Source organism: Rutidosis leptorrhynchoides, chromosome 4, assembly GCF_046630445.1.
Source record: "Rutidosis leptorrhynchoides isolate AG116_Rl617_1_P2 chromosome 4, CSIRO_AGI_Rlap_v1, whole genome shotgun sequence".
NCBI lineage: Eukaryota > Viridiplantae > Streptophyta > Magnoliopsida > Asterales > Asteraceae > Rutidosis > Rutidosis leptorrhynchoides.
The window spans coordinates 61,785,540-61,797,012 of NC_092336.1; the positions used below are offsets into that span (position 1 = coordinate 61,785,540).

An 11,473-nucleotide genomic window follows, 5' to 3' on the forward strand; every position below is an offset into this window, starting at 1 on the left:
GATGTTCAATACCCCTGATTGGTGGCAAACTAGTAGGAAACACATCAGCAAATACGGATAATAATGGCTTTACCCGAGCTGGTACTTTATCATGCTGGTTCAACTCATCGTGTAACGACCCTGGATTTTCCAACGTTATTTATTAATAATTAATATTATTAATACTTGTGATTAAACGAATATATGTTATTACATTTACAAGTTGCCATGAATGCCCGTACTTGACTTTAAATGCCCGAAACGTCTTTGTGACACACGAAACTTTCACGAATAATATTTTTAGAATATTATTTACATTCATGATTGATTTTATTAATCATTTTAATTAACTATGACAATTAGTTAGTTACTTGGGCTTTTATTGGATTTACTTGTTTGTTACTTGAACTTGGGCCTTCATTAGTGCTTATGGACTTATGAAGCCCACCCTACTTCTTTAGTAGACTTATTAGCCCAACTTAACATGTAAGTATTACATTTGGAACATAACTAGTTTGTTTAAGGTAATTGGAATCTAGTTACTTATTCTTCCAACACCATGCACACTAGTAACCACCTTTAAAGACTTTTACATGCATTAACCTAGTGGATAACTTCCTCCTCCCTCCCCCTTTGAAAACCGTTGCCTAGTACACATGGGGAGGAGGTTATGATTCATTTTTTTTTATTACTTCTCATCTTGCACTCTCACATTTCACATACACATTTTCACTTGCAATTTTTCTCTCATTTCTTTCTCTCTTTTCTCTCTAACTCTTGTAAGTATTATGAGACTTTTCTTCTCTTCTTTTCCCCATTAAAACTGTAGCAACAACAACCCTTAATCATCATCATCTTTTGTTCTTTGTTGTTAATTATTTGTAGTTGTTAGTTGTTGTTATTTACTTACATGTTATCAAGGATCAAACTTACTAGTTTGTTCTTCTTTTATCTTGTATTTACAAGAACACTCAAGAACATAAACTTACTAGTTTATGTTCTACCTTTAAAGTTTTAAAGATTGTAAGTTCATGGTTGAAAAAATCATACTTGTGAATCATGTTTGTAAACTTTAAAGTTTACATTCTTAAAGATCAAACTTTGGTTTGAATCTTTAAAGTATGAACAACCCATGAACTAGTTACTTGTTTACTTAGTTTATTTCTTCATATGTACTTTAATTTCATGTTTGTTGGTTGTTATTGGTCAAGTGTTACTAGTTAACTTTGATCTCATTAATCTTGAACTAAAAGTTAACTTTGAAAGTTCAAGAACATGTAAGTAAGCTTTCTTTAACTATAACTTTGTACACTTATGTTAGATCTAGACTTTTGGGTCTAGGATCTTCAAGATCTAACTAAAAACTATGTTCTACAACTTAAGATCTTGATTTCATAAGTTCACTTTCAAGTTTGTAACTTATTATTAGTTTTAAAGTTCATGTATGTGTTAAATCTAAGACTTTGATGTAACTTTGGTTCATCAAAACACTTGCAACACTTAAATGAGTTGTGCTACATGTCTTGGACTTGCACAAGTGTTATGATGGTGAAACCTTGGTTAAGATGATGCAAACACATCAACAAGTTGTACACTTGAAGCTATATGCATCAAGGATGAGAACCGTGTTAAGCATCGAACACCAAGAACCCACCGGACCTACTGTTTTACTGTTTCTGTGTCTTACCCGTACGACATGGGATACTTTAATTATGATTTTAAAATATCTCTATTTGAGTAGATAACTTTTCATATAGGAATCATCTTAATCCGAGTTACGGTTTAGGATTTATGGCCCTCCAATCGTCACTATGTCCATTTAACGTTGTGCTGAAAATTCTGACCTACTCGTACTTAGACCGTCACCACGGTCAAACGAATATGAGTTTGCTTCTGTAATTTTTACCACAACTGAAGGACTCATATATGGAGTCATGGCCACTGGTCTCACCTTATTTCAGTAGGTATAGAGGCCGTGGTGACTGACCGAACTCAGCCTTTGTTTTAAACTCTATACTTGAACGAAACTTACTTTACACCTTTTGTTTAATGATGAATGATGATGACCTTTAAGACCTAATTTACATACTTTTAAACCTACTGGGGAGATTTACTGACTTAGTACTATTTGACTTAGGTTGAGGACCTTCCGGACCTACACACTTGCTTATTTCCCGAGTCGTACTTTACCGCTACTTTATCATTGTGAGTTATAGCATTCCCTTTTTACTTTAACTTATTTTGGGAACTGAGAATACATGCGGATTTTATGTTTTACATACTAGGCACGAGTACTTAAACTTATATATGTGTGGGTTATACAACGGCATAAACATTCCCTTTAGCTCGGTAACGTTTAGTCATTGGTTTTTGAACCGGTGAACGCGAATCTTAGATATGGATCCATAGGGTTTGACATCCCCACTCGGGCTAGTCACGCTAGCATTTAATGAGTGTTTAATACTTCGTAAACATACGCACTTGCCAAGTGTACTTTCAGGGGGTGATATATTGTTAAACGTTAAGTTAGTTACCGAGTGCCCACGGTTGAGCATATACTTAAACATACTGATTTGGATTACTATTTCGAAACGCTCTTTGTAGCACTGAAATCTCGTGGCCTACCTTACATTACTGTTATACTGAAACTATAGCTCACCAACCATTGTGTTGACGTTTTTAAGCATGTTTTTCTCAGGTGCTTAAGGTTGATTCCGCTGTTGTACTAGTCTTGCTGTAGACACCCGCTGCTCTAGAGTTGTCACTGCATGAACTACTTTATCTTGCATTCAAACTTTAGCACTTTTGAACTATGATTTGTAACGACCATTTGGGGTCACATACACTTATTAAATGCTTCGGTTCATAGGAGCATACTTTTGATGTAAAACATTTGACGTTAGTTATGACGTCACCTTTTATTTAAGAATGCAAACTCTTTTCAAAATCGCATATAGTACTTAACCTTGTAATGATCCTGTTGTTGATGCTCCGTACATGTTGATTTAGTACGGGGTATCACATTTGGTATCAGAGCATTGGTTGTAGGGAATTAGGTTGCATTAGTGAGTTTAAGACCGACCCGAGTAGGATTCACTAATAGGACTAATCTACAACTTTCTAGTTTACTTGTTTTTGCGAAACCTGCTACATGCTACTGTGTTATATTACTGCATGTTACTATTTACTACTACTGCAAGTCACTGCTTACTCCTACTGATGTATGAACTTATTGCATGCTACCGTTTTCTTTTACTGCTATGTAAACTCGTTGTATGCTTTTGCTTACTCTTGCTACTGCATGCTACTACCTGCTTTTAGCATGTTACTTCGGTATGGTACTGTTACTATTGCCATGCTACATTCTGTTGTAAACGATCTAGGCTACTGTAGTTGTTATGCCTGATTACGCGCTTGCTACATGTCTATTATTCGCTGTACCGACGTGGAGAACTTATCCTTCCCAGTTCAGATGTTTTCCTGAACTACTTTCCTACTCGTCTAACCCTAAGAACTAGTAATGTAATCCACCTGTTACTACTGCTCCACCGTTCCAGAGATCGAAACAATACCTCAAGCAATCTAGAAGATTGTTTAGTTGACACATACCCTGTACACTTTCATGACCGTCACTTATCTCTTTCATGCTTCACCACTGCTCGAAGATCTAACGACACCTCTGGACTTAGGTCCCTAACACTCCTAGACATTAGAGAAGTCAGGAAGGCATTCCCTTTAACAAGATCGTAGTGTCTTCTATTGATGCTCAACCATAATCAAAGACTTGGGAGTCGCCTCGAGACACATCGTATTACTACTTGCTACACGTACAACCCGACGCGAGACCCGGATTGAATATCTAGAAGGAACCTAACAACGTACCTGAATCCGAACCTTTGAAGAAACTTCGAGACATTTAGGCATTAATGCATGATCTACGGAACCTACGCACCCACATCAAGAAACTATGAGATTAGGTATGTAGATTTTGTTTTGAGATAACATAGATAAAGCACCGTCGGATGGAATTGTGTATAATTGGAAGTGATCACGTTACATTGACCATATGGAATGATATTGGAATGAACGTATGATTTAGTACAATATAGTGACGCCAGGCCAGCATGATTATATTGAAGTAGATCATGCAGAAGTTCCAATGTTACTACATGAGGAATATGGGGTGATCCAGGGAGAATTTTGTCAGGAATCACTTGAGCATACACATTGTAGCCTGTTAAAGGTAGGGAAAGAATAATCACGTAGCCAAAAATACTGTACAAGAAGGGCCTTGATTGCAGAATTGATAACCCAAAAATTTGCTATAGATATCGACACCCTGGACATTTAAGGAAAAAGTTCTCATATAGGAAAAGCTTTGTACTGACTTGCGGTAGAGCAATCGTTATCTCAGTTATGGAAACTCGCATGAATCCTGATTTTAGTTAGGGAACGTTTCATCACAACGTTTTATTGTTTCGGAGTTGTTTAATACTAGAATGATAGAAACCTTATATCTAAGCACCTTAGCGTTATGAATAATAAGCCATTAACAACCATGAGAGTTAAGTATTCTATAGGACCAGCAAATGGTAAGCTGGCAGAGATAGAGGAATAATTTAAGGTAGTACTTTAAGATTAACAGGTGGGTCATTTGGAGCTGACCTCATATTAACCAAACTTAGGAGTTTTAATGTAGTAGTTGAAAAGGATTAGTTACCTACGTACAGGCATATGTTATTTGAGAAGATTGATAAAATTTTCATAGCAGTATGATAAGATTAGTTGGAACGAATTGACTTTCAATAATGAAAGCGGAATTTATTTATAATGAGGAAAATTTATTCGTATACCTCGCAAGAATGGTGAAACTATTATGGGAAGAGAGGTAGCCCGAAAACTGAACCTTATTAGTTACATAACAACAACCCGAAATCCCACAATGGAAATGGGAAGAAATTCATCACTAAACTACCAAAGACGGTAAGGCGGTTAGAACATCATCTGGGTTATTATTGACCATCTCACAAAAACTGCTTACTTTCTAGCCATGAAGGAAACCGATACAATGAACAAACTTGCACAACGATACTTAAAGGAAATCCTATTCTGTTACTTCAGCAGTTCAAATTCTATATTAAATATTATCCAAGAATCTCATTTGATACTTATTCTTAAGCGACTCTAAACCCTCACCTATTTCTAGAGATTCCTTATTCGATGATAACCACAACATCATCCTTCTTGCTTCGATATTAGTCATACCAGTTCAAAATTTTCCTAAAATCAATGAGTGGTTAACTCTCATCCTCATACTCTCCCATTCGTATCTCACTTATAAGCAACAACTTCACACTTAAATATTTTTGGTTAAGGACTTATACCCTACTAATAGTCGTCAAACACATATAAATTCAATGGTTTTTATTACCTCAAATATCACTTGAAATTTTTAAAAGTCTTTTACTTGATTCTCATCAACCTTTTCCAACTTATAACATCCGAAATATGAAGATTTTGTTTGCCAAAATTTTAAACACCTTATTTTACTGTGCTATCCTCTCAAGGCTTTATAAAAATAAATTTATTCTGTTTGCCATTCATACGAATTTTTAAAATCGTACCCGTTATATAAAATAAAGTAAATGATTACTTTTGACAAATACATATGAAACTTTACTTTCACTTTTACAAATCAAATCTTTCATTTAAAATATATTATACTTTGAACGGTACGTGTTGTACATAACCCTAATTTACTAAGAACTTCGTTTCTTCTCTTACATTGTCACCGTAAACAATTTCTATAAAACTTTTGTTGCTTATTATATAAAAATTTTCATGTTATTCGTATCCAAGTCATCATAAAGGCTTTATAACCGTCAAAATCGAGAGATTCGTGTGTATGTGATAAAGGCACTGACTACCACGTCATGCAAGGCCTTCGGGCATCCGCTAACACTCAAACCATTCAAAACTATTGCATTACCCCATGGATTTATTTCACCACACCTGTTGGAACAATGCTCTTTCTTACATGGCTCTAAGTCCTGACTCATTCCAAGGGATTCTCATTTAGTGGTATTAATACCATCATTATTCCGGCTTTAATACTAGTCATAACCTGTTTGGCACTTTGCAAATTCAGAAAGCGATTAACTTCTCATCCCTGTGCTCTATCCTTCGTAACTCACTTGTTAGCAACGGCTTTGCACGTGAATATTTTGGCCCAAAGACTTGTGTCCTGATAATTACCAAAACTACCATTTATGTCATTAGTTTTCATTACCTAGTAACTGGCCACCCGATGATTCAAAGCTTTTCCACTCAATCTTTTCCAACTCATAACCTTTGAAATACGAAAAACTATGTTTATCAAAAATTTTACACGTTGTTTATTTGTGCGGTCCTCACAAGATTTACAGACAATGAAAATACTAAAAAACTTTTCTGTCCCTTATACGATTTATAAAATCATATATGTATAAATTATACTTACTTATTTTGATACTAAGTTATATCTTCAAATTATTTAAAAACCGCTCCTTTACCGAGTTATTCAACTTAAGTCAAATAGTTTTGTGCAAAATGGTACACGTTGTACCTACTTCTAAATTTACTAGGAACTTCGTTCCGTTTATGTTGTCACAACAAACGTTTAAAAGTTTTGTTTTTCAAAACTCCCTTAGTTGATTTTATTAAAGGTTTTCGTATCAGACTACACCATGTGTGGACCACACTTTTTCTCGCCCTCTGTTAAGAGATGAAACTTACTATTAAGATCTTTTGTGAAAAACTCTTGAGCCACTTTGGATGGCAGTCTTATAAAATTTATTAGAAAATCTTTGCACCCATAAAATGTTCTTTTAAAGCTAGACATGACAAAAACGCGGGCCGATAAATTAGTTTTCTGAGGTATACCTAGTGGTCACCCAACCGTAGGAAAGGCTCTAGACGGGTTTCTACTCTCAATGTTCCACGGCTAATCACAACACCCTCGTTAACCTCATCTCTATGAATCATTATGTTGAGACACAAAAAAAATCATTTTTGGAGATTCTTTTCACTCGGAGTAAACCATTCGTTAGGACCAAGAGTTCACGTATCCTCTCATCCGCACATCCCCTTAAATACGAGGATAAATTCAGAACGAACCACTTGAAGTGTTCACTCTCATGCCTTTCGTGCGACTTTCTTTCGGAAATGTAATATAAGATACTTTGAGAACCTATAAATCTTGTTACCCCTTGGGAGGGGACTACTTAAAACATCTACGACACGGATGTAGTTACTCTACACATTCCTTCCTTCATTGGTTGCAACTGTATGTTGCTCTAGTTAACGTTAACCCTAACTTCAACATGTAACTGAAAGGATGAGGTTACATTACATAACTGTGCTTTCATTTCATCTAAGGATAAGTTCACCTACAGTGTGGTAAAATGGGTGATATCCTTCATTTTCCGTTCCGACCATCCTGAAGACACTACAAATAATTATGGCTTGCAAGTCCGGTTGGTCACTTTGAGCTAAAACTTCGATTCACTTACTCGAATGAAACGTTCATAAATATCAGATTCCCTATGCCTATGTTCTCCTTCCGAAATCAAGGGGTTGGTAAAACCCGTGGCTAACGCTATCCAGACATCAAATTGCATGGTTGTAATCACTATGTTTTCCATTCTACCTGTCAGCATTACGACATACACGCTCAATGTTTTAGATGAGCTTAGAATCATTCGTGATGCATTTCACGCATCCAACTCACTGAAGATGCCTGTAAGGCTAAACACACCATCTTTCCTTTTGTGGATATACATTCAGATGACATACTCCCGTTAATCAGAAACGAAAACAATTTGTTGACCTCTTAGGACAAGAGACTTAATTAATGGCATGTACCTATTCTTACTTTTGTACGCCGAAGTACCTTTCAAGGTAAATAACTCACTTCTGAACCACGAGTCTCGCGGAAATTTGATACGCTCCTTCTTATTTAAATGCGGTACCATTGTTGGTCACTCCTTAAAATTTCGGGACGAAATTTTCTTTAACAGGTGGGTAATGTAACGACCCTGGATTTTCCAACGTTATTTATTAATAATTAATATTATTAATACTTGTGATTAAACGAATGTATGTTATTACATTTACAAGTTGCCATGAATGCCCGTACTTGACTTTAAATGCCCGAAACGTCTTTGTGACACACGAAACTTTCACGAATAATATTTTTAGAATATTATTTACATTCATGATTGATTTTATTAATCATTTTAATTAACTAAGACTATTAGTTAGTTACTTGGGCTTTTATTGGATTTACTTGTTTGGTACTTGAACTAGGGCCTTCATTAGTGCTTATGGACTTATGAAGCCCACCCTACTTCTTTAGTGGACTTATTAGCCCAACTTAACATGTAAGTATTACATTTGGAACATAACTAGTTTGTTTAAGGTAATTGGAATCTAGTTACTTGTTCTTCCAACACCATGCACACTAGTAACCACCTTTAAAGACTTTTACATGCATTAACCTAGTGGACAACTTCCTCCTCCCTCCCCCTTTGAAAACCGTTGCCTAGTACACATGGGGAGGAGGTTATGATTCATTTTTTTTATTACTTCTCATCTTGCACTCTCACATTTCACATACACATTTTCACTTGCAATTTTTCTCTCATTTCTTTCTCTCTTTTCTCTCTAACTCTTGTAAGTATTATGAGACTTTTCTTCTCTTCTTTTCCCCTTTAAAACCGTAGCAACAACAACCCTTAATCATCATCATCTTTTGTTCTTTGTTGTTAATTATTTGTAGTTGTTAGTTGTTGTTATTTACTTACATGTTATCAAGGATCAAACTTACTAGTTTGTTCTTCTTTTATCTTGTATTTACAAGAACACTCAAGAACATAAACTTACTAGTTTATGTTCTACTTTTAAAGTTTTAAAGATTGTAAGTTCATGGTTGTAAAAATCATACTTGTGAATCATGTTTGTAAACTTTAAAGTTTACATTCTTAAAGATCAAACTTTGGTTTGAATCTTTAAAGTATGAACAACCCATGAACTAGTTACTTGTTTACTTAGTTTATTTCTTCATATGCACTTTAATTTCATGTTTGTTGGTTGTTATTGGTCAAGTGTTACTAGTTAACTTTGATCTCATTAATCTTGAACTAAAAGTTAACTTTGAAAGTTCAAGAACATGTAAGTAAGCTTTCTTTAACTATAACTTTGTACACTTATATTAGATCTAGACTTTTGGGTCTAGGATCTTCAAGATCTAACTAAGAACTATGTTCTATAACTTAAGATCTTGATTTCATAAGTTCACTTTCAAGTTTGTAACTTATTATTAGTTTTAAAGTTCATGTATGTGTTAAATCTAAGACTTTGATGTAACTTTGGTTCATCAAAACACTTGCAACACTTAAATGAGTTGTGCTACATGTCTTGGACTTACACAAGTGTTATGATGGTGAAACCTTGGTTAAGATGATGCAAACACATCAACGAGTTGTACACTTGAAGCTATATGCATCATGGATGAGAACCGTGATAAGCATCGAACACCAAGAACCTACCGGACCTACTGTTTTACTGTTTATGTGTCTGACCCGTACGACCTGGGCTACTGTAATTATGATTTTCAAATAGCTCTATTCGATTAGATAACTTTTCATATAGGACTCGTCTTAATCCGAGTTACGGTTTAGGATTTATGGCCCTCCGATCGTCACTATGTCCATTTAACGTTGTGCTGAAAATTCTGACCTACTCGCACTTAGACCGTCACCACGGTCAAATGAAGACGAGTTTTCTTCTGTAATTTTTAACACAACTGAAGGACTCATATACGGAGCCATGTCCACAGGTCTCACCTTATTTCAGTAGGTATAGAGGCCGTGGTGACTGACCGAACTCAGCATTTGTTTTAAACTCTATACTTGAACAAAACTTTCTTTACACCTTTTGTTTAATGATGAATGATGATGACCTTTAAGACCTAATTTACATACTTTTAAACCTATTGGAGAGATTTACTAACTTAGTACTATTTGACTTAGGTTGAGGACCTTCCGGACCTACACACTTGCTTATTTCCCGAGTCGTACTTTACCGCTACTTTATCATTGTGAGTTATAGCATTCCCTTTTTACTTTAACTTATTTTGGGAACTGAGAATACATGCGGATTTTATGTTTTACATACTAGGCACGAGTACTTAAACTTATATATGTGTGGGTTATACAACGGCATAAACATTCCCTTTAGCTCGGTAACGTTTAGTCATTGGTTTTTAAACCGGTGAACGCGAATCTTAGATATGGATCCATATGGTTTGACATCCCCACTCGGGCTAGTCACGCTAGCATTTAACGAGTGTTTAATACTTCGTAAACATACAAACTTGCCAAGTTTACTTTTAGGGGGTGATATATTATTAAACGTTAAGTTAGTTACCGAGTGCCCACGGTTGAGCATATACTTAAACATACTTATTTGGATTACTGTTTCGAAACGCTCTTTGTAGCACTGAAATCTCGTGGCCTACCTTACATTACTGTTATACTTAAACTATAGCTCACCAACCTTTGTGTTGACGTTTTTAAGCATGTTTTTCTCAGGTGCTTAAGGTTGCTTCCGCTGTTGTACTAGTCTTGCTGTAGACACCCGCTGCTCTAGAGTTGTCACTGCATGAACTACTTTATCTTGCATTCAAACTTTAGTACTTTTGAACTATGATTTGTAACGACCATTTGGGGTCACATACACTTATTAAATGCTTTGGTTCATAGGAGCATACTTTTGATGCAAAACATTTGACGTTAGTTATGACGTCACCTTTTATTTAAGAATGCAAACTCTTTTCAAAATCGCATATAGTACTTAACCTTGTAATGATCCTGTTGTTGATGGTCCGTACATGTTGATTTAGTACGGGGCATCACACATCGCTTTCAACCAGCAACAAGTAAGCACCAGTACCACCCTTTAACTCAGTATCATCTTCATCTTGAGTCATAAACAAAGTTTTATCATCCTTAACAGTAGGGTCAGTTATAGGTATTTCACTAAGCTTTAAAGAAGTGAGAGTGATCTTCTTTCCATTAACATACATTGAATAAGTATTTTGGTGTCCATTATGATAGACATACTTATCAAATAACCAAGGTCTACCAAGCAGCAAATGACAAGCATCCATAGGAATAACATCACATGTAATCTCATCTTGATATACAGTACCATTTGAAAATGGAATAGTAACTTGGCGAGTAGCCTTTACCTCGCTGCCTTGGTTAAGCCATTGAAGTTTGTAGGGATGAGGATGCTTCTTTGTAACCAGCTCAAGCTTTTCCACCATGTGAGCAGATGCTGCGTTTGCACAGCTGCCTCCATCAACAATCAAGCTGCATACTTTGCCTTTGACTGTGCACCTTGAACGAAAGATGTTTTCACGCTGGCTCTTATCATCAATAGTCTCAGCTGA

At 35.6% G+C, this 11,473-nt stretch overlaps 1 protein-coding gene across 1 annotated transcript in view; it reads right to left on the minus strand.

The window, feature by feature from the left end:
• The window catches only part of LOC139840677 (uncharacterized), a 177,700-nt gene extending 166,596 nt beyond the window's left edge, over positions 1–11,104 (minus strand). Inside the window, exon 1 of the mRNA XM_071830928.1 lies at positions 10,935–11,104. Coding sequence (XP_071687029.1) covers positions 10,935–11,104 — 170 coding nt within the window. The remainder of the gene's footprint in view (positions 1–10,934) is intronic.
• Between the last annotated feature and the right edge of the window lie 369 nt (positions 11,105–11,473).